Raw genomic sequence first — 23790 nt, 5'->3', positions numbered from 1 at the left:
CTCCCTCCCTGCCTCTCAAATGATTACATAAAAATGTTAAAAATAAAAATAATCACTGGTTAGGGCCAGCATTGTGGCACAACAGGTTAAGGCACCCCCTGTGACACCAGCATCCCATATAGGCACTGGTTTGTGTCCCAGCTGTTCCACATCTGATCCAGCTCCCTGCTAGTGCACCTGAGAAAGCAGCAGAAGATAGCTGAAGTGCTTGGGCCCCTGCACCGACATGGGAGACCCAGTTGGAATTTCTCGCTCCTGGCTCTGACGTGGCTCAGCTCTGATTGTTGCGGCCATTTGGGGAGTGAACCAATGGATGGAAGATCAGTCCCCCCCCCCAACTCCCCCATTTCTGTCTCTGTCTCTCCCTCTGTAAGTCTACTTTTTGAATAAATGAAATCTTTTGTTAAACAAAAAGATCACTGGTCTATGGATACCCTTTAGTCTTTGTGTAAATTCCATATTGAGCCCCAGACTACATTCATCAGTTTTTTGGTAACTGTAGTGAGATATTTGAGGCAGGCTAATTCTGAATGAAGGAGAATTGTTTGGTTCAGAGTTTGGAAGTCTGCAAGTCCATTATCAGGTGATTTCACTGATTCGGCTTCTGGGGAGGGCCCAAGGGCAGATGCATCATGGTTGGAGCATGTGTGTAAGAAAGGATCACATTGCCAGACAGGAAGCCAAAGAGACTGAGCTCTTATACTCCTTCCCAGTGCCACAGCTCCTGGTTACCTAAGGCAGTATCTTAAAGGTCCACCACCTTGGAGGCTGTACTGCCAACATGGGAACCCATGATGGACAAATTCACACCATATCCAAGCAGTAACCTGGGCTGCTGCTCATACAACCAGACGCTCTTCTAGATGTGGAGGGTGTACTGTCTGGCTAAAGCACAGCTAGAAGCTTGGCCAGGAGCCTTCTGGGACACATGCCCCTGTGAAGTCACTCAGGAGCACCCCTTGCATCACTACAGGAGCCAGCTTCCTGTGAAAAGGCTCGAGTGACTGCAGGTTTTGTAACTCCATAGCAAACCCTGGGTGTTCATAAATCCCAACGATAGACTAGTGACTCATTGAAATGAGTAGGACAGCAGGGTGTTTGAAATAGAAGGTTGATGGCATAGGGGCAAGTGTTTGGCATAGTAGTTATGATATTGGTTAAGGTGCCTGTAGCCCACATTGAAGGGCCTGGGTTTGATTCCCAGCTCTACCTCCCAGTTCCACCTTCCTGCTAATCTGGACCCTTGGAGGCAGTGACAATGACTTAAGTGATTGGGTGCCTGCCATTCATCTAGAAGGCCTCAGTTGCGTTCCCAGCCCCTAGATTCAGCCTGGCCCTGGCCTGGCACAACCAGCTCTTGAGGGCATTTGGGGAATGAACCAGTGAGTGAGAATGCACTCTCACTCTTTCTCCCTTTCCCTCTCTCTCTGTCTTAATTTTTAAAAAATTGATATTAATTGGAGTGCTTTCTAAAGACATTCATTGTGTCTCAATATATATTTATATAAATAAGCACATAATTAAACCTATATAATACATAAATGTAAGTCACATATATATATATATATATATATATATAGAGAGAGAGAGAGAGAGAGAGAGAGAGAGACTGAATGATTGATTGATTTGGGGAATGCAGTGGCCTACCTAGCAGAAACCAGATGGGCCTCCTCCTCTACTACTTTTGTAATTGGCTTGAGGGTACAAGGAGGTTAAGAATGACATTGAGGTTGCAAATCCAGAATTTTGTACCAGCTAAAGTGAAAGATCATAGGATGGACCAAGTGGCCATTGGATCATATCTTCATGCTCTGAGCCAGCTAGTATTGAGTATTTCATTAAAATGTTCAGTTTGGGGGCCAGCACAGTGGCGTAGCAAGTAAAGCCGCCACCTGCAGTGCTGGCATCCCATATGGGCGCTGGTTCAAGTTCCGGCTGCTCACTTCTGATCCAACTCTCTGCTCTGGCTTGGGAAAACAGATGGCCCAAGTCCTCGGGCCCCTGCACCCACATGGGAGACCTGGAAGAAGCCCCTGGCTCCTGGCTTCAATTGGCACAGCTCCGGCTGTTGCAGCCATTTAGGGAGTGAACAAGTGGATGGAAGACTTTCTCTCTCTCTCTCTGGCTCTGCCTTTCAAATAAATAAATAAATAATTTTTTTTTTAATGTCAGATCTACCATTGGTTTGTATGATAATAGCAAATGGCTCTGCATCCACCCTGAGTGCTGGGCACTGTTCTGAGTGTTTTCTAGCATTAGTTTATTAGTTCTCAGAACTTATCCTGTCTCATTTAAGGAATATTAATGCTTATAGAGGTTAGATAGCTTACCCAGAATCACAGTCCATAAGCAGTAGCCCAGGCTCTGATCCCAGGCAGTTTAACTTCAGAGTCTATGCATCTAACCAAGATCTTACACTGCCTGCTCCAGGGTAGAGAGCACATGTCAGAACTAAGTGTTCCCTGCTGGCTCCATGAGTACAATTAACTTTTCATCTTTATGGCTGGATCCCACAACCAGTATCCCATGTGAGTCTCACCCGGGCCTCAGGTGGCAGTCTGCTGAGAGATTTCTCCCGGAGATTTTAATTCATCTCTAAGGGGCAAGGCTTCTCAGGATCCGTAAGCAAAGAGCCAAGCTGAATCACATCATTGTTCCAACCATGGGGACTCAGTTTCTCAAAAACAACAATGAGGACTGATAACCTAGATCTTGGCTTCTAAAGTTTTTCAGAACAAAAGGAGAAAGAGGCAGCAAAGAGACATTTGAGTAATGTCACCAGGAGAGACAATGGCCTTCTTGCTTTTTAACCTCTGGATCTGATCTTACAGTTATAGTGCTGCTAACAGTTTTATAAGGGGGAGCATAGTTTCATTTTAAACTGGCAAGTATATGCCACACAAAGAGAGACTTTAAAGTATACTAAGACTATACCCAATGAAGAGAAATGTGAAGATGTGACAGGTACATTTGGCTGGATGGTTCTGTGAACCAATTAGTCATTAATTCCTTATCCTTTTGCAATGTTTTCAGTGGCAGAATGTATGTATGCAGGGAGAAGGGGCACAGAAAGAAGAGAGGAAAGAGGTACTGGCAGGGAAGCGAGCTGTGGAATTTAAAGGGTAAATCGTGCATGTTTTTCTTAGTTCATGCAGCAGGACACTGGAAGGGCACAGAGCTTCCTACCTGATGCCTTCCAGCTGCACCCTCAGAGGATGGCGAGTGTGTTTGCCCTCGTTCCCCTGACGTCCCCACATGTGGAGCCAAATGGAGCTCACATGTGAATAAATAGGAAAGTCGGCTTTGCGACCCCTCTGTTTTGGTTTGGATTTGCAGTCTCGCTGCTGTCCTTCACCTCCTTATGCCCTCAAGTCAGCTGCAAAAGTGGGGAGGGTGGCAGAGAAAGAGGCCATCTGGTTTCTGTTAGATGGGTCACTGCATTCCCCACACGCTGGTGTTGATGACCCTCCTTGGGAATATTTCATCTACTTCCTGGAATGGCTTTTTTTTCCCAGCAGAGTTTTTTGTGGAGACGTATTTTCTGACAGTGATAAAATACATGAATTCTCTTACTGTTGAGCTCTGAATTCACATTTATCTATAGTTATCTTTCATATGTCTATTTTGGTTAATTTTAGGCCTACTTTGGATCAAGATAGATCAGTAAATTTATGACAGGCAAAGGGGATGAAAGGACCACAATTGTGTGTGTTGTATTAAAGACCAATGTGTCTGCAGTATGTAACACTTCCATTAGCGAAAATGCATTTGATATTGTTTTTTAGTGATAGTTTCTCCTTTCTGTGCTTCTCAAATGAATTTAAAATAGTTCTTCATCTCATCTTTACCTCCTAGAATCTGGGCTACAGCAGGCAGACTCTAGTCTAGAGGGCACTTTTGTGCAAATCAGGAAAAGGTGCCCTGGGCAGGGCTGCGTAGTGCTAAGAGGCTGGGGGTCAGCATCTTTGTGAGAAGACAAAAGCAGCCCTCATCTGGGAAGAGGGAGCCCCTCACTAGGACTCCAGCCAGCGAAAAGAGCTTTGGATAGAGTCATATCCTCACCGAGACTCTTGGGCAGGGACCCCTATAAAACAGCTGTGTAGATTGCAGACCTTGGTCCTGGGCTCTCTCTGTAACCTTGTGTGAGTGCTCAGGATTTGAAGAGCAGTATATTCAGAAACTGGCTCCAGAACTGAGGTGTACTGGAAATGAACCCAGAGGATGATCCAAGTTTATAACGATGACAGGTATGAATTGCTCCATGACCCTTGGGATGTGCGAAATGTCACATTTTCATTGCATAAAGCAAGCAATCTCTAGCCCAGCCGCCCCACGTCTGAGTTGTCAGGAAGTTCAGTATTGGTTGACTGGGGCTGCCTTCCCTCTTCCAGATCATCTGGGACAGTCAAGAGGGGTAGGAGGCAGGGGAGGACTCATGTCCCTGGCAAGAATGTAGGTCCTTGTGCTTATGGTGGTAACCCATGCTGCTCGGTGGGTGATGCTGCACTAAGTGTTGACCCCCACCACCAGTGTGCTACACTGCCCTGGGCTTGTGTCCAGCATCCTTTCCAAGGTGGTCTGGGTCACTATGCATGGGCCACCATCTTCCAGAGCCTCCCTCCGTCCTCAGCAGTGCTGCATCCGCAGGTGCCCAGGTTCTCACCGGTTCCAGAACTCAACAATCTTTCTCTCTTTTCTGCATTCATGGATTCATGGATCTGTCAGCTTTCCTTTTCTTGCAGCTCTGGAATGATGAAGCCATGGATCCAGCCCTTTCTCCACATTAGCACTCAGTGAGTGGCTTAACCAGAACCACCCAGGCACCTGCTGAGCCTTCCTGGGCCCAGACCCTGACTTAGACTGAGGGGAAGCAGAAAGGTAATGGATGGATAGCATCGTCTCTTCCTAGTGGTTCTGGACGACGTTCCCTGATGTGAGGAATGCAGAGTGCCAGGTGGTTTCTCAGTGTGCCAGTCCACTGCACTAATCACTCTGTAATTCCTCCTGTGGCATCCCAAACCCACCCGTTCTTATTTTGAGCATTTCCTATGGGCAAGACACATCTTGTAAAGGAAATAAAGACTTTGAAGAAAAATTCTACCTCCTAGTAGCTTAGAGTTCAGCTGAAACGTGCTAGGGGACGAGAAACCCTCCCCCACAAATTACTGACACCAAAAAGAAAGAATAACCAGAGAAGCCAATGAAGGGGCCCGGGATGAATGCACCCTTCTTAGAGGGGGTGGGGAGATCCAACAAGCTTCACGAAGGAGGCTGTGAAGAAGGATGAAACTTTAAAATTGTCCCAAACTGAAAGGCCGATGTGTTGAAAAGAGCAGTGGAGAGTTAGGCTGCCTCAGGCTGGGAGGGCACCACTTGAGGGGCAGGGGGTAGAGGAGGAACAGGCCTGGGACTGGGGAGGAAGAGTAGAAAGAGCGGTGATTTGTGTCATGCAGTCTGCACGCTAACAGACCCTCCAGGCGACTCGCTGCGTACTCAAGGTTGAGAACTACCGCCTCAGCCCCGCAGATGGCACACTGACTGCATATGAATGTTTGAATGAAGTCATGGGGAGAAGTCTGGCATTGTAGGTTTAGTAGGTTTTAATTAAAATGGGATTGTTGACGTGAGTTAATACCTGGGGTGAGGAGAAAGTGACATTTGTTATAAGTCATTGTTTTATGGAAGCTAGAATGGCAGTGTTTTCTGTTGTTGGGTGGTCTGACTTCTCTGTAGTAGGTGCTGTGATTCTTAACCCCCGCCCCAGGGTTCCATGCCTCCCCCACCCCCAACTTCCCTGACTCTAGAACATCCTTTCCTGTGGAGACCAAGGGAGAGCTGGGTCCCCACCACACATCTGACGTGTCTGGCCGAGTGAGGGGTTATGTTTCTGGTTAGGGTTTGTTTCCTCCCAATACCGGTGAGCTGAGTCTTGTGACATGAGATCATTCACATTTCTCCTGTCTGTTGCCATCAGGGTGGGAAATGTTTGTTAGGTCTTTTGTGTGTGACTCTAATTTATACGAACGTGGATTAAACCAACAGCATAAGTCCAGAGAGAAGATAGGAAACAAAGTAAAAGGAGAAATGCTCTCTGTCTTTCCAAGGAGTTAAGAATAAATTAAAAGATTAATATAGAGGGGCCAGTGCTGCAGCGTAGTGGATAAAGCCTCCGCCCCCAGTGCCAGTATCCCATGTGGGCACCAGTTCAAGTCCTGGCTGCTCCGCTTCCTATCCAGCTCTCTGCTTTGGCCTGGGAAAGCCCTAGAAGATGGCCCAAGTCCTTGGGCCCCTGCACCCACGTGGGAGACCCAGAAGAAGCTCCTGGCTCCTGGCTTTGGATCAGCCCAGTTCCAGCTATTACAGCCAACTGGGGAGTGAACATCAGGATTTCTGTTAAAGTTGAACAAGACAAACATCAAATTCATGGGGAGGCCTGGAAGAATGAAAGGGAAATCTTTACAGAAAGTTAATGGGGACAGTGCCCCGAAGAAGTCAGCAGCTTGCAAGTAGACACGTTGTTTTAAGTGGTGGTAAGAGGTACTGAAGATACAGCTTATAGCAGCTGTGCTCCATGTCAGTTTGTAAGGAAACTGTTGAAATTATTGAAGAGGACCCACAACTCACCACAGAAACAATAGCTGACGCCATAGACTTCTCAAATGCTTCAGCGTACGTAATTCTGACTGAAAAACGGAAGTGGAGCAAACTTTCTGCTCAGTCAGTGCTAAAACTGTCGTACCCAGACCAGCTGCAGACAAGAGCAGAGCTTTCGGCTGGCGCCGCGGCTCACTAGGCTAATCCTCCACCTTGCGGCGCCGGCACACCGGGTTCTAGTCCCGGTCGGGGCGTCGGATTCTGTCCCGGTTGCCCCTCTTCCAGGCCAGCTCTCTGCTGTGGCCCGGGAGTGCAGTGGAGGATGGCCCAAGTACTTGGGCCCTGCACCCCATGGGAGACCAGGAGAAGCACCTGGCTCCTGCCTTTGGATCAGCACGGTGCGCCGGCCGCAGCGTGCCGGCCGTGGTGGCCATTGGAGGGTGAACCAACGGCAAAGGAAGACCTTTCTCTCTGTCTCTCTCTCTCACTGTCCACTCTGCCTGTCAAAAAAAAAAAAAAAAAAAAAAAAAGAGCAGAGCTTTCAATGGGAATTTTAAACTAGTGGGATCAGTATCCTGAGTCATTTCTTTGAAGAATTCTAATAAGAGATGAAGCATGGCTTTAGCATGTGTGATTCTTGAGGACAATGCACAGTCAGAGCCGTGGCCAGCAGTGGTGCAGTGGCCACCCATGGAAGTGGGGGAGTCGAAGCAGAAGTGGACCATTCAGGAGCAAAGGGGATGCTCCAGGCATTGTGCCTTGTGACTTTCTGGAAGACCAATAATGATTACACCGAGCCGTGGCCAGCAGTGGTGCAGTGGCCACCCATGGAAGTGGGGGAGTCGAAGCAGAAGTGGACCATTCAGGAGCAAAGGGGATGCTCCAGGCATTGTGCCTTGTGACTTTCTGGAAGACCAATAATGATTACACCTTGTTAGGGGAGTGTTTTGAGAAAGCCAAAGCTTTAGCAGAAAGAATGTCTGGGAAACCCTCCCCTGAAGAAGCCTTCTCCACCACGACAGTGCTCCTGCTCATTCCTCTTGTTAAACAAGGGCAGGTGGGCAATGCTGATGGGAAATCATTAGGTGTTCACTTTACAGTCCTGATTTGACTTGTTTATTTTTATTTTTATTTGTTTGGCAGGTAGAATTATAGACAGTGAGAGAGAGAGACAGAGAGAAAGGTCTTCCTTCCGTTGGTTCACCCCCCAAATGGCCTCTACTGCCTGTGCTGTGCCAATCCGAAGCCAGGAGTCAGGTGCTTCCTCCTGGTCTCCCATGCGTGTGCTGGGACCCAAGCACTCGGGCCACAGCAGAGAGCTGGACTGGAAGAGGAGCAACCGGGACTAGAACTGGTGTCCATATGGGATGCTGACGCCACAGGCGGAGGATTAACCAAGTGAGCCACAGCGCCGGCCCCTGACTTGTTATTTTTTTCAAATTCTATTTATTTAATTATTTGAAAGAAGGAGAAAAGAATGTGTTCCATCTGCTGATTCATTCTCCAAATGCCTACAACAGCCCAATGCCTGGACCAGGCTGAAGCCAGGAGCCGGGATCTCCATCTGGATCTCTCACGTGGGTAACAGGAACCCAAGTAAGTGGGCCATCGCCTGCTGCCTCCCAGGTGCATTAGCAGGAAGCTGGATCAGAAGCAGAGGCAGGGCTTGATATCCCATATTCTGGTGTGGAATGCAAGCATCAAGTGCCGCCTTCGCCTGCTGCGCCACAACCCCCAGCCCCGGTTTCTGACTTCTGTTTGTTTCCTAATCTGACAGACTCTTTAAAGAGCACTCACTTTTCTTCAGTTAGCAATGTTAAAAAAAAAAAAAAAAAAAAAAAAAAAAAAAAAAAACTGCGCTGACTTGGTTCATTTCCCAGGACCCTCAGGTTATTAGGGGTAGGATAAATGGCTGCTGTCAGCACTTCCCCATGATTGAAATGTGATAGTTTGAAGCCAATATAAATTATTATGTTGAGAAACAAAGCTTATATGTTTTATTTGCTTCCTTTCATTCCATTTTCCACAAACTTTTGAAGTCTCCTCATTTGTACACTCACGGAAGAAAAAGTACATTATTATCCTTAAAAATGGGGACTTTACATGGGTGAACCATTGAAGGTGGAAGTAGATGAGCCTATCAGGGAGTGTGCTTCTGGTCACGGCTGCCCCGCATGCCGTGGACGTGAGTCAGGAAGTTTCACAGATCATGGAAGGCGTGCATTAGCCTGCAGGGTTCAGTGGAGATCAGGAAAGAAAGCTTGCCCAGTATTGCAGTCAAAGGTTCCAAATGCCCCTATCTGGTCATCATGTGGAACGTGTCCTAGCACAGTGTGCCAGTATGAAGTTTTCCTGGCGCCAGTGGGGCTATTAAAAGAAAAACCCTTGTGTTTTTAATATTTCAAGTTTGTGGGTGTGGAGCCACAGGGCAGGGCCACTGACTTGTATGGCTGTGAAGTGCCTCCAGATTGTCATCTCCCTTCTAAGCTCTCAAGGCTGCACCGGAGCTACAGCAGCTGAAGGGCAAGAAATGCTTCCTTCTCCTCTTCACGCCTATCACCTCTCCGAGAATCTCTTCCCTTGGCCTCTGCGTCCTGCCTGGGAACACTGAGGTTCCTCATGAGCCCCCAAATTACATCACGGGGAGAAAGGTCCACTGTCTCTGCAGGTTAGCCAGCGCCTCCCTGTGTCTTCTCTGTAACACCAGGACTAGAGACTCTTCAGACCATGGTCCGGGCTGGAGAAGGGGAGGATAGGGTGGTGCAGAGGAAAATGGGGGTTTTCTGCTTTTCCCGAATTCTCAGTGCTCTGTGTGAAATGCTCTCCTGTAATAAACGTGCTCTGGAGCTCAGGAGACGTTGGAGATCACGTGCTGCCCCTGCTCCCCCGCCCAGCCCTCTGCAGTCTTCTGTGGTCGAGGGGCACACAGGTGCCGAGAGGGCAGGTGTGCCCTGCCACGGTGCACCCCCACCCCCGTGCGCAGCAAAGCAGTGTCAGTCCCGATGCTTGCGGTGGAGACCTTCCCAGGGCCCCGTCCCGGGATAGGCCAAGCTGTTCACAGGCTTTCTTCCTCCTTTTCCAGGCAGTGCTGAGTCCGCTCATAGCCATTGCGCTGAAAATATCCCAGATTCACGAGAGAACCGGCCGGAGGGGACCCACTGTCATCACCTGAAAGGGCAAGGACCACTCACCAGGGCCAAAGAGAGCGCTCGGCGGGAGCGGCGTCACCCATGCCTTCTTGCTACCTGTTTGTGCCTCTTATGACTTTGGAAAAAAACAAGAGATTTTGCTGTTGCGGGGGGGAGGGGGTGGGGTGGGGTGGGGGAAGGGTAAATCTCAGTTTGCTTTGGTTTTATCCAGTTCCTCCAAGTGTGACAGGGTCTTGTCTTCAGTTGTTTGTTAAAGCTGCGCTGTCCTTTGCTATCTGTGCTTTCTCACACCAAGAAACCTCCCTTTTGAGAAAGAGTAAGTGGCCTAGGGAACTGTTCACCACAGCCTCTGGGCACCTTTGGTGCCGCACGAGGATAAAGCTCTAGAACAGGAGAGAGCAGTGCTAGAATGCGGCTGATCCTGGGCGGCAGGTGTCCCTGGACCCTGGGCGGGCGGAGCGCACTGCCCCGCGTGGAGCAGGACGTAGCTTCTCCTCAGTCAGCCCTGCAAGCGGAGAGGTTTCCCAACTCCTCACAGTCAGCCCACCTCACTCCTGCCAGCCCACCCAGCCCATGCCACCTTCCTTCACGTCTTCCAGAGTTTTCTGCGAATCACGATGACACATTTCCAACAAAGCATATCAAAGGGGAATTTTTTCCTCTCCTGTTTTGTAAATGTTGTTTTAGCTCTTTTGATGGCTCCATTCCTTTAAATTTCAGCAGTTTGTTGCACAGGTGGGAAAGAGTTTCTTGATAAGACTCAACAAATAAATGCTTACAACTTGGAGGCCCTCCCAGGATTGCCTCCCATGGGCGGATAGACGGATCTATACAAATTTCTCCTGAGAAGACAGAAGTATACCCATGTGCACTCTCTGATTTTCCCAGGAGGGCCTGTTTTAGCCCACTTGTTTGAACACAAGTCTCATCTTACTTATAGCACCTGTGATTGCAGAATGAGGGGAAACAAGGTGGCTGCTGGGAGGAAACATTACTGGTGGTACAGTTGTGGTTCTGAAGAGATGGCGAGGAGGGAAGCCGAGGGCCACAGCCAGCTTCCCTGTGCCCAGGAAAAGGATAGCGCGGCACCAACAGCCTTGCCTCGCCTCAGGCAGAACAGCCCCAACCTGGACCCTGTTTGCGTGTGTTTTGCTTCCTTGGGAACGACACATTCAACTTATGTCATTGGCAGAGATGACCTGGTGCACTTGGACTGTTGAGCAATGCATTGTTGCTGTAGGCAAAGGTAGTACAAGCAAGGAAACATTCCCAGTAAGGCATTTGTTTCCATTTTCTATCTGTGCTTCTGTCAGAAACTTGCTAGGACATTTAGTAGTCAATAAAAACCGAATTCCTCATTTCAGCCTTACCTACGGATTGTGTGTGTGTGTTTATTCCTCTGATTTGCCATCTGAGAAACTCCAGTGGTGCTCACCTGTCGACTGATAAGTCTGCCTTTCAGAATACTTGCAAGAGCTCTTTTTCATTATTATGACCCAGGGGAGTTATTTCTAAAATATGAAACAGAAAAAGTGAATTGTGCAAAACTGCCTTTGGGACTCAGCAGAAACTACAACGGCATTTAGACTTTCATCGTCACTGCCTTCACTTCAAAATACAGTCATCCTGTAACATCATCCCTCGTATCCCTAGGACCTGGTTCCAGAACCACCGAGGAAATCAAAATCCGAAGACGCTCAAGTCCCTTCTATAAAATGATGAAGTTTGCATATGCATATCTTCCCATATGCTTCAGATCATCCCTGTATTACTTGTAAAACCCAGGTAATGGAGATGCTAGCTAAGTAGTTAGACTGTATTGTTTAGAGACAGTGATAAGAATAAAAGACTGTATGTTCAGTACAGGTGCAGTTTATTCTCCAAATAGTTTTGATCTGTGGATGTGGAGCCTGTGGATATGGAGAGTTGAGTGTAACAGGAACGTGCCTTTGAGCTGAGAGTCTTAAGAATCAGTTATGGCTGGCACCGCAGCTCACTAGGCTAATCCTTGGCCTGTGGCGCCGGCACACCGGGTTCTAGTCCCGGTTGGGGCGCCAGATTCTGTCCCGGTTGCCCCTCTTCCAGGCCAGCTCTCTGCTGTGGCCCGGGAAGGCAGTGGAGGATGGCTCAAGTGCTTGGGCCCTGCACCCCATGGGAGACCAGGAGAAGCACCTGGCTTTTGGCTTCGGATCAGCGCATCGCACCGGCTGCAACATGCCGGCTGTAGCAGCCATTTGGGGAGTGAACCAACGGAAGGAAGACCTTTCTCTCTCTCTCTCTCTCTCTCTCTCTCTCTCTCTCACTGTCTAACTCTGCCTGTCAAAAAAAAAAAAATCAGTTATGAAGTCTGTCTCCAGTCTGTCTTTCTCACCACCTCTTTAGTGGAGGCCCATGACAGCTCTCCCTCCACTTACTGGTCAGGACAAGCAGCTGCATTCACAGGTGCATCAGCTCTAGGTGCAGACATTTCTTCTTTTCTTTTTTAAAGGTTTTTATTTAATGGGTACAAATTTCATGTACAGCTTTTAGGAATATAGTGGTTTCCCCTCCATTCCCGCCTTCCCACCCCCACTTCTGTCCCATCTACTCCCTCTCCCATCCCATCCTTCATTAAGATTCATTTTTAATTATCTTTATATACAGAAGATCAACTCTATACTAAGTAAATATTTCAATAGTTTGCACCCACACAGACACACAAAGTATAAAGTACTGTTTGAAGACAAGTTTTACCATTAATTCTCATAGTACAACTCATTAAGGACAGAGGTCCTATGTCGGGAGTAAGTGCACAGTGACTCCTATTGTTGATTTAACAATTAACACTCTTATTTATGACATCAGTGATCACCCGAGGCTCTTGTTACATGCTACCAAGGCTGTGGAAGCCGCTTGAGTCCACAAACTCTGACATTATTGAGACCCTAGGGCCATAATCAAAATGGAAGTTCTCTCCTCCCTCCAGAGAAAGGTACCTCCTTTTTTGATGGCCCCTTCTTTCCACCAGGATCTCATTCACGGAGATCCTTCATGTAGGCCATTTTTTGCCACAATATGACATTTCTTCTTCTTAAGTTGCTGAGCTTCCAGTCATCTCTAACCTTTAAGTTCAGATGTGGGGGCCAGCACTGTGGCTTGGCAGGTAAAGCCGCTGCCTGCAGTGCTGGCATCCCATATGGGCTCTGGTTTGAGTCCCAGCTGCTCCACTTCTGATCCAGCTCTGCTATGGCCTGGGAAAGCAGTAGAAGATGGCCCAAGTCCTTGGTCCCTGCACTTGTGTGAGAGACCCGGAAAAAGCTCCTGGCTCCTGGCTTCGGATCGGCGCAGCTCCAGCCATTGCAGCCATCTGGGGAGTGAACCATCGAATGGAAGACCTTTCTCTCTCTCTGCCTCTCCTCTCTCTGTGTAACTCTGACTTTCAAGTAAGATAAATAAATCTTTTTTTTTTTTTTAAAGTTCAAATGTGAGTTTCTCCTTGCTTTAAAATCTGTGTGTATTTCAAGGTGGAGTCATGTATGTCCAGTAGTCCAAATATGTAGACACCACCCATCCATCAATTTATTCATTCACCCATTCTTCAGCGAACACTGATAGAGCAACTTCTACATTATTCTTGCCCTTGTAGGTTTGTAATTGGAAACAGGAAACTGTGACAAACACACACACATAATCCAGTAGATGCAAATATTTTTCTTAAAGATTTATTCATTTTTATTTACTTGAAAGGCAGAGTGGCAGTGGGGGTGGGGATGGAGAGATAGAGAAAGAGAGAGAGAGAGATGAAGCTATATTCCATCCACTGGTTCACTCCCCAAATGTGCTCAACAGCAGGGCTGTGCCAGGCCAAAGCCAGTTGCCAGGAACCTCATCCAGTTATCCCACATGGGTGGCAGGGAGCCAAGTTCTTGAACCATCATCTGCTGCCTTCCCTGGTAGGTTGGCAGGAAGCTGGATCAGAAGCATAGCAGCCGAGTCTTCAACTGACACTCTGATACTGGATGCAGACGTTGGAAGCAGAGGCTTAAACTGCTGGCCGCCCCCCTCACCCCTTCTGACATAAGTGTTTTAATCAGGGCACAGACACCTGCTAGGGAGTGCCCGGCCAGAGTGAGTGATTCAGAGATGGTACTAACTAGGCCCCAGTGGTGTTTCCCAGAGAGTGTCCTGGGGTTTGTAACCATTTATAAAATATCTCTGTAGATGAACTAAGCAAGAAGAAAGGCTAGGAGTGGAGAGGATGGCTGGAGAGAAGGCTTGATTTGGATCCAGCGAGACCTTGGCTTGAATTGAGGGGGTTGAAGCAGATACAGGGGTGTGAAAATGTAGCAGGGCAAATATTTGGGCCCTGCCACACAAAGAAGCAGCTGCAGGGTCACCTGATTGAGCTTTTTCTCAGCTGTGTTGCCAAAGTGAAGGTCCTTCAGTGGCTGTAGGACACAGCCTCTCTCTGGAGCCTGCTCGCGTTCACATTGCCAAGCTGTTATTTTTGCCCTACACAAACTCTAGGCTTCCCAAGGTCAACTGCACATGCATGTCCTCTGGCCTTATTCTCAAGAAAGGTGAATGGCAGGAAGTCCTCCCCACCCTGCAAATGTTGTATTAAAAAAAAAAAAAGATTTCTCTGTTTATTTGAAAGAGTCATCGAGATTCTTACACACACACACACACACACATACACACAAACAGAGCTTCCATCCGCTGGTTCCCCAGTTGGCTGCAACAGCCAGAGCTGGGCAGGTCCAAAGCCAGGAGCTTCATCCAGGTCTCCCATGCTGGTGGCAGGGGCCCAAGTTCTTGAGCCATCTTCCATGTTTCCCAGGCGCATTTGCTGGGAGCTGGAAGTGGAGCAGCCAGGTCTTGAATCAGCACCCATAAGGGATGCCAGCATTGCAGGTGGTGGCATTACCTGCTATGCCACAGTGCCTGCCCCCTGTTGTATTCTAAGACATAGCTCCAGCCATCAATCCTTAAGAGAAAATGGCTGGAGGGATCCACACATTTTGAGAGAACTTTGAATGTGGTGACCTCTCAGCGCCTCACTGATGGCCTGCTGATAGGGGTTCACTCACTGTAACATGTACCTCCAGAAAAATGCCACAAGATAAGATACATAATGCAGTGGTTCTCAACAAGGGCAGTCCTGCTGTGCCCTGGGCAGGGCTTGGAAGTGTGTGTGTCTTTGTGCCAGGAAGGCGTGTCGTGGGCAGGAACCGAGGGTGCTGAGTATCCCACCAGCTGTCAGCCAGTCCTGCAGAACAAGAGGAGGGTTCTCTCCTAGGATTCTTGAGTTGATAAGCTGTCCTTAAAAACTGGCTATGTTACTCAAACAAGGTCATTCATCACGCCTTAGTGATCCCAGGTGCAGCGTACGTCCATAGTACTTGGGAGACAAGTAAGTGAAGGTGTTGGGCTGAAGGGTTGGGCTTTCTGCACAGGAAGCCCTGGACTGGTGCACAGTCCACGTGGCACATTGGACTGAGTGTTGATTACGCTGAACCATGTAAGGGAGGTGGTATGGCAAATCTAACGGTTCTGTGATAACAGGGTGCCTCCATTCCATTGTGTGATCATGCACTGAATAATCTCAAAATGCATGGGCAGGGAAATGCAGGACACCTGTCTCGATCTTTCTGTACTAGACTGTAGAAGGGTCTGAGAAACTGTGCACTTTGTGAAACAGTGTAACTGCTGCTAAATCAGTCTTTGGACCTTGAAAAGCTCCAGGTAGCAAGAGATGATCCAAGATAGTAGGGCTTGGCAGAGTGCCTGTTCTACTACAACCAGCTGGAGTCAGGAGAAGTAGCTCGTGCAGGTGACAGCCCACTGGTATATGAGTCAGCCCGGATTGTCATGGAATGTCATAGAACCCAGTGAAGATGCGAGTTATAAAGGCATGTCTTTAACATTTCCATGTATGTTAGCACCCAGCTCATGCCCTGCAGTGCAGGTGAGCTAGAGTGATACTTCACCAGAATATATTTCAGTAGAATCGTGGGGGCTGACATTTGGCACAGCAGTTAAGACGCCACTTGGGACATCTGTATCCCATACCAGAGTGTCTGGTTCGAGTCCCAACTACTGCACTCCCAATCGAGCTTCCAGATAATGTGTACCCTGGGGGGCAGCAGTGGTGGCTCCGGTGCTTCAGGGAGACCTGGATGGAGCTCCAGGCTTCTAGTTGCTGCCTGAGCAGCCACATTCACAGCCTGGTCCCCTACTCCTCCCCCCTCTTTCAAATAAGTAGAAATAAAAATAAAATTTAAAAATTTTACGGAGAAGCTTGAAGGATGGATAAGTGTATTGGTAAAAGCATTTATGTGTTTTTACACAGAGAGGTAAATAAACCCAGTACATCTCAGATATGCGAATGATGCAGTTTAATTTGTTCTGTGTGTGGTGGTGGTTTTTTAAACCTGCTGCTCAAAAGGACATCAGTGAGATCAACCCTGGAGGCTGATCAGCTCTGAGAAGTTCCTTTTCCCATTGACATGCGAGTCTGTGTTCACAGCCGAGAGGCGGAAATGAGTGAAGACTCCCTGGAGTGGAGATTTTCCTTCTTCCGGTTTCTTACTGTGATCTGTCCGCCATTCACTGAATTAGGGTTCCCGCGCCATTGCCATTGAAGAAGGAAGGGGAGCTATAACGTCTGTTTTCCCTGAATGAGTCCTCCAAGCAATGACCAGTATGCTAGTATCGACCACCACATGGCATTTTCATCTAACTTGCCCAATGGATTTTAACTGTTGGACTTGTAAATTGTAGGATTTGCTCTGCATAACACCCATGTTCTTGGTTCAGAGTATTAAGATTTTAAAAGTATCAGTAAGGGCCTGATACTTTTTTTTTTTTTGACAGGCAGAGTGGACAGTGAGAGAGAGAGACAGAGAGAAAGGTCTTCCTTTTGCCGTTGGTTCACCCTCCAATGGCCGCTGCGGCTGGTGCGCTATGGCCGGCGCACCACGCTGATCCGACGGCAGGAGCCAGGTGCTTCTCCTGGTCTCCCATGGGGTCCAAGGACTTGGGCCATCCTCCACTGCACTCCCTGGCCACAGCAGAGAGCTGGCCTGGAAGAGGGGCAACCGGGACAGAATCCGACGCCCCGACCAGGACTAGAACCGGTGTGCCGGCACCTCAAGGCGGAGGATTAGCCTAGTGAGCCGCGGCGCCAGCCGCCTGATACTTTTTCAAAAAGAAGCACTCATATTGTTTTCTGAATCAACAGTTAGTATCCAGTAGTGTTTGGGCTTGCAGCAAGATGAATTCCCTGCGTTGATTTCTTTTTTCTTTTTTCAAGATTTATTTATTTATTTGAAAGGCAGAGTTACAGAGAGGCAGGGGCAAAGAGAGAGACAGAGATCTTCCATCCGCTAGTTCACTCCCCAGATGGCCACAATGGCCAGAGCTGTGCAGATCTGAAGCCAGGAGCCAGGAGCTTCTTCTGGGTCTCCCATATGGGTGCAGGGGTCCAAGCACTAGGGTCATTATCTGCTACTTTCCCAGGCCAGAGCAGAGAGCTGGATCAGAAGTGGAGCAGCCAGGACTCAAACTAGCGTCCATATGGGATGCTGGCACTGCAGGCGGCAGCTTTACCCACTATGCCACAGCACCAGCCCCAACCCTGCATTGGTTTCTCATGGAGAATAACAGGTTGACTTATAAATGTTTTTTCTCATATGAAAAAATGGCAAAAAAAGGCAAATTTAAATACAAAATTTATTGCAATAAAGAGATTAAAACATTTTCTTAGGTAAACCAAAATTAACATTTCTTCACCTGACTACAGTAGTTGGAGGAGCTATTACAAATGCAAACTGGATGGAAGCCCAATCAGTTTGCTTGTCTATGTCAGTGAGTGCACTTAGATCCCCAGGGAAAATTCCTAAGTGAAGGGACAGAAAGAGATGTCAAGAGAGGAACAATATATTGCATCGCTAATAAGCAGTTACCTTCCTGTGGGGTAACCTTGAGTGACTCCTATCTAGTTACACCCTCGATGCCAGGGGTTCAAAGCACAGATTCCCAAATTCAGGCTTTGTGGACCATGTGGCCTTTTGTATATGGGTGAGGATGGGGTTAACCTGTGCTGTCAGCAGTGCTGGGGAAGACAAGGCCACAGGGACGTCCATCCTGTCTCGACACCCCTTACCCTATTGGAAAGATCTGCATTCTTCCTGCCAGCTGTCCACTGTCAGTCCTGTGTCCAGGTTCTATGGCTGTCACTCACTAGAATCACTCAGTGTGATGACCAGGTTGAGGGAGAGTACCCGGGGAAGTGAGGGCTCAGTCCCTACACAGAAAACATAGCAGGGTTCTTCACATTTTACAAGAGAAGTGAATTAACCCCAAAGCAGCCTCACTGCCTCTCTCAGGGCTCTGAGCTATCACAGCACCCCAGGGCTCCACTGTGTGCGTGGCTCTTTGCTGAAGGGGCTTCCTAGGAGGGGTGGCGGTGGGCAGGGCAAGCCTGGCCCAACAGCTCCAAGTACAAAGGTCCCCACATGTCCTCCTGTGGACCCTTCTTCAACCTCCTGGAAGTCACTAGGTGCCCTTGAACAAAGTCTGTTTTGTGCATCGAAAACAGGAGTACTCGTAGCACCACCTCCTAAAGATGGGACGGGGACTAAACAGCATGCACGGGGCAGTTCACAGCCAGAGCTGCCACCTAAAAGGTGCCAGTGACTGTGGACACAGCCCTGCGTCCACACCTCAGCAGAGGAGGAAGCAGCCCCACCCATGTGCAGAAGCACCAGGCTTCGGCTCTTCCTGCCACCCAGCCACCCCACCTGAAAAACACCATAACATGCGGCAAAACAGAGGAGGAACCCTCATTCGAAAACAAATACTTGAGGTCTGAAAGGCAAGAAGTCTGGAGACACAGAGTTTGCTGCTGACAAGGAAGGCCTGTCATTACAGTCTCTCTCAAAGCCTGTAGAATGACAGGGGAGTCGTTCAGTTACAAAGACTTACACCTACCTACATGTTAATACCACGTGGAGCTAGTGCACAGCTGCCCCCTGCCCATGGAATGCTGTACATTTTGGATTTAGTATTCTGTCATTCAGTGTGAGTCTCTAATAAGAAATCTTACTGTGCCCGTTTGCATGAGAAGAAACGGCTCATTTACTGTTTTGTGCTTTAACCATATTGAAGGAGTACTATACTCACTTCTGGTTATAGAAAAAAAATTAATTGATAACACAATGGTGTGCAACAGCGCGCGTGGGCTCCAAGGGTGTGCACGCGTGCCTTCCCGCCTCCCTTTGCTCGCATGCTGGGCGAGGGTCACGAGGACACGAACAGAGCGCTGAGCGCCCCACACCCTGCTGCACAGCCACACCAGGCCCGCGTCCTTTCCCTCGGCAGGAGGCGCGCGGCTATGCGGCTGGCCGCTCTGCTCCTCCGCGTGGGGCCGAGGGGCTGGCCTCCGTGGGCAGAGCTCTCAGCACACCCGCGGGGCCCCCAGGCTCGCCTGGGTTGGGAAGAACGGGAATCCTGGGAAGGCCTGCTCGGTGCCAGCCGCAGCCTGCGTGGCTGTGACACACGGCGCCCCCAGGCCGGTCCCCAGGCGTGGTGGTTCCTCCGCTGGCGCGCGCCGCCTGTCCTCTGAGCAGCGGACTCCCGCGGGTGTGTGCGCTGGGTGCCGGAGGGCTTCGCTGCAGGCGCTGCTCCCTGCGTGGCCCCGCGGCGTCCTCGGGCATTGCAGCAGCTGCCAGGCCTGCTCGTCCTCTTCGTAGGCCGGCGGGGCTTCTGGCTGGGCATCGTTTTCGTCCTGGAACTCAAGGCTCGTCTCTGTGTACCGAGGCGGAGGGTCGTGCCAGGCCTCTCCCTGGGCGGGACAGCTCGGTTTCTCCGCATCAGGGCTCTCTTCGTAAGCCGGAGGGTAAAAATCTGGCCTGGAGGACAACACACACACACACACACACACGCACGTACGTTACAGAGGCGGCAATGCCAGAAGAGACATATGTCTGCCGCTCTCAGCTCCCATTGAGCCAAGTTAAGCTGTGAAGAAACATGCAAACAGATGTACTTCTTCCCTGGCATCCCCAGATTAAAAAAAAAATGATAATATGCTGCTCTTAAGGGAGAACCCCCTTAGCATCCCCTGTGGGCTTTCCCAGTGGGTTGCTCCAAGCTACGCTCTTCCTGCTGGTTGGCTTGTTCACTCTTGGAAACCCGGCTGTGTAGTGCCAGTGGCGAGGGCTGTGACTGTGTAACTTGTCTCTGCCCAGTTCCCAGCCCATTCGCACCCTTGCTGCCCTAGGCACACGCCACCTTCTGCTCCACTGCCCTCCTCGCTGTCTCGGATCCTCACAGCCAAGGAGACGAATGAGAACCCACAGCGTGCGGACGCCTGGAGTATCCCAGGTGCCTCCACTCTTTGGGGTCACCCATTTCACGTCTCAGTGGCTAGTTTCAAAGTTACATAGGCCTCTCAAGCTCGGTCAGCTGGCCACTTGATGCAGCATTTTGTTGTAGCCCTTTCCTTGTCTGTAGGCCTGTGGCTGAAGGAGCCATTCATGCTAAGGCTGATACAAGGCATTGGTCATCTTGCCCAGCAGCACTCCTTGCTAAGTCCTTCGGGCTTCTCCGTCATGAATGGGATCAGGAGTGGCTAGAGGTGAGGGAGAGCCAGGGTGAGCCTGTGGAGCCCTTCCATCGCCTACTGAGAGTGTTTACGGTGTGTAACCACAACAGAACGGGAACTGCCACTTGAGGCCTCAGCTCCATTCCAAATGTTGCCAGGCCTACAGCCAACGAGCTGAAGGAGCTGCCTACTGTACGGCACAAATCTCAGCCTTCGCTCAGAATAGCCACGGCTGAGTCACCGGGCACAGGTGCAGTGGCACCCAAGGCAGAAAGGTGAGCTCTTCCTGGGCTGATGAGAGGCTCCAGTGCGACTGCCTCCTGCTTCAAGCCCGTCTGCCTCTCCAGTCCCGCCTTCTCCCTACTGCCAGTCACATTCCCAGCGCCCTGTCACTGGTGCAGACCCACTGTGCTTTTGAAACCTCCCGCAGGGGCCCATTTTGAGTGCAGATGCTTTTGAGAGGGGCAGCTTCCCAGTTTGACTCCCTTGCCATCTACCAGGTGGAGCAGGTAGAGGTGATAAAATGGGGGTGCCCTGATGCCCGAGGTATACTTTCCAGTATTTTAGCACATGTAGTGTAATCTATGCTAGTAAGCTGCACACTAAGGTCTTCAGATAACCTTATCAGAATCTCATACTCTAGTAGTTGTCATCTGACATATGTACATATAAAATCCTCATTCTAGATGCAGCTTCTACCTTCATTTCAGTTATCATAATATTAAATCAAGCCCAGAGACCTTGCTAGTTAGCCTAACAAACATTGGAAGTGGGGTTTGGTTGCTGTAGTTAGCATAAAGGATATTAAAAAAATGGATCATCCTTGGAAGATTAAGAATGGTGTCTGAGGGTTTATTCTCAAATGGCCTGTGTCCAACCAAGACTCAGGTGTCTTGTTACCTGATACTGGCCATAGGATTTACCGAGTCTTCGTCCTTAGAGTAAAATATATAACATAAAACTTACTATTTTAAGTGTGACATTAAGTATATTAATATTGTCCCACAGCAATTACCAAAACGGTTCCATCATTGCAAACTGAAACTCTATTCTCATTCAACAAACACTTGGTCCCCAATCAACAAAAACTTTTTCCGCATTAAACAAAAACTCCCTCAGCCCCAGTAACTACTACTGCGCTTTCTGTCTCTTATGAAGTTAATTACCCTGTATCCTCATATCAGTGGAATCATGTACTGTTGTCCTCTGTGACTGGACTGTGTTCAAGTTTTCAGGGTTCCTCTGTGTTGTAACACAAACCAGGATTTCGTTCATTTATTTATTTTTTTAATTTTTTTTTTTTGACAGGCAGAGTGGACAGTGAGAGAGAGAGACAGAGAGAAAGGTCTTCCTTTGCCGTTGGTTCACCCTCCAATGGCCGCCATGGCCGGTGCACTGCGGCTGGCGCACTGCACTGATCCGATGGCAGGAGCCAGGTACTTATCCTGGTCTCTCATGGGGTGCAGGGCCCAAGCACTTGGGCCATCCTCCACTGCACTCCCGGGCCACAGCAGAGAGCTGGCCTGGAAGAGGGGCAACCGGCACAGAATCTGGCGCCCCGACCGGGACTAGAACCCGGTGTGCCGGCGCCGCAGGCGGAGGATTAGCCTAGTGAGCCGCAGCGCCCGCCTCGTTCCTTTTTAAGGTTGAGTCCTGTTCCATTGTATGGATATACCATGTTGTTTGTTCATTCTTCACCGGGGGACATTTGGGTTGTTTCCACCTTTGGGCTATTGTAAGTAATGTTGCTGTGAACACTGATGGATGAATATCTGTTTGATTCCCTGCTTTCTGTTCTCTTGCCTAAATACCCAACATTAGAATGACTGGATTGGGGCCAGCGCTGTGGCACAGCAGGTTAACGCCCTGGCCTGAAGCACAGGTATCCCATCTGTGTGCCGGTTTGAGACCTGGCTGCTCCACTTCTGATCCAGCTCTCTGCTGTGGCCTGGAAAAGCAGTACAAGATGGCCCAAGTCCTTGGGGCCCTGCACCGAAGTAGGAGATCCAGAAGAAACTCCTGGCTCCTGGCTTCGGATCGGCACAGCTCCAGCCGTTGTGGCCATCTGGGGAGTGAACCAGTGGATGGAAGACCTCTCTCTCTCTCTCTCTCTCTCTCTCTGCCTCTTCTCTCTCTGTGTAACTCTTACTTTCAAATAAATAAATAAATCTAAAAAAAAAAAAGAATGACTGGATCAAGAACTGGTAGTTCTTGAATATTTTGAGGACCCTCCATTCAGTTGTCCACTGTGGCTGCACCTTCCTACTAATAACAAGGGTTCCAACTTCTTGGCATTGCTGCCAACCCTTGTGCTGTTTAGTTGGTCGTAGCTATCCTAAAGTGTGAGGACAAGTTGCAGGCTTAACTCTGCCTTACCTCTAGATTACCATCACCTGGCCCTGAGTGGATCTTTCATACAAGGTAAAATCACAACGCCTAAAAGGGCACTAAACTGGTGCTTTCCTGAATTCATAGAAGTTACTGGACTGGTGTTAAGTCTGCTTGCTCATTTATTACATGGCAAAATTTGGTCTAGGACTTACTTTCCTTATAACCTGGTAGCCAGCTTATGGAGAACGACTAACCATCCCCAGCCTCTAACTAAGGACCAGTCTCAGGATAGAACAAGAGCTGGGCCTCTGCAGTGGGCCTAGGTGGGTTTCGCCTGGGTTGTTGATGGTGCTTGTCTGCGCACATTTCTCCTGGCTCATGGTTTCCTTCAAAGGTGGCACCGTTCTTCCTGATGCCCAGCCCTGGTGGCACCGTTCTTCCTGATGCCCAGCCCTATGGAAGATCCCCAACAACATGGCTCCAGGGCTAGACCTAGAACTGCATCGCTGCACAGTAGAATCAGGCACCATTCCATCTTATACAGGTCAGCCCACCTCCACCCTGCCCGCCCCTCTGGCCCTCAGCACATACCTGTCCACTGTGGCCAGGGGCAGGGCCCCCTGAGCAAGGTGCTCCCCGAGCACACGGCTGAACACCCCTTTGCTTCCATTTGCCTGGCGGTAGGTACTCCAGAAAATTCCACTCAGAAGGATTGCGAACCCCAGAGGCAGGAGCAAATACGCCAAGATCTGGCTTCCCCAGCAGCTCAAAATGGAGCCTGAGGAAATGAAGAAGGCGCCCAGGCAGATCATCAGGAAACCCGTGAGGAGGACAAAGGCCCCAAGAAGCAGGCTGGTCCTGTTCTGCATCCTGCTCCTGGCGCACCCAGCCCCTGACCCTGCCACTCCTCGGCTTCCAGCTGGGCTCCAAGCGAATGCACTCACCCATGAGCCAGCTCCCAGCTTTATGTGCCCTTGGGAGCAACTGGCCTTTGGACAATTAAATGAAGTACGCACTTAGAAGCTATTTATTAAGCCCTGAAAGTTACTGCAATATCTTTGGACGGTTAACCTACAAACAGTGTTGTGGCTTCTCATAATTGTTTTTGCTCTTCTGAGCTGAGCAAGA

The 23790-nt window shown here is 49.3% G+C and overlaps 2 protein-coding genes across 2 annotated transcripts in view; one reads left to right on the top strand and one right to left on the bottom strand.

Moving 5' to 3' along the window:
- PGM5 (phosphoglucomutase 5) overlaps nucleotides 1-11112 on the top strand; it is a 231651-nt gene extending 220539 nt beyond the window's left edge. The window contains exon 11 of the mRNA XM_002708190.6: nucleotides 9677-11112. Within this exon, the coding sequence (XP_002708236.1) occupies nucleotides 9677-9766 (90 nt within the window). The 3' untranslated portion in view covers nucleotides 9767-11112. The remainder of the gene's footprint in view (nucleotides 1-9676) is intronic.
- A 7949-nt stretch (nucleotides 11113-19061) lies between these two features.
- Nucleotides 19062-23628, bottom strand: TMEM252 (transmembrane protein 252). The gene is given in 3 exon segments (XM_008256156.5): nucleotides 19062-19464; nucleotides 19467-19636; nucleotides 23254-23628. Coding segments are annotated over 3 exon segments (795 nt in total). The 5' UTR covers nucleotides 23532-23628; the 3' UTR covers nucleotides 19062-19117.
- Nucleotides 23629-23790: the final 162 nt, after the last annotated feature.

This window comes from Oryctolagus cuniculus, chromosome 1 (assembly GCF_051225735.1).
Source record: "Oryctolagus cuniculus isolate XC-2025 breed Fujian yellow rabbit chromosome 1, ASM5122573v1, whole genome shotgun sequence".
Classification (NCBI taxonomy): domain Eukaryota; kingdom Metazoa; phylum Chordata; class Mammalia; order Lagomorpha; family Leporidae; genus Oryctolagus; species Oryctolagus cuniculus.
The sequence above is the reverse complement of the archived record's forward strand: the minus strand, read 5'-3'. Positions and strand labels throughout refer to the sequence as shown.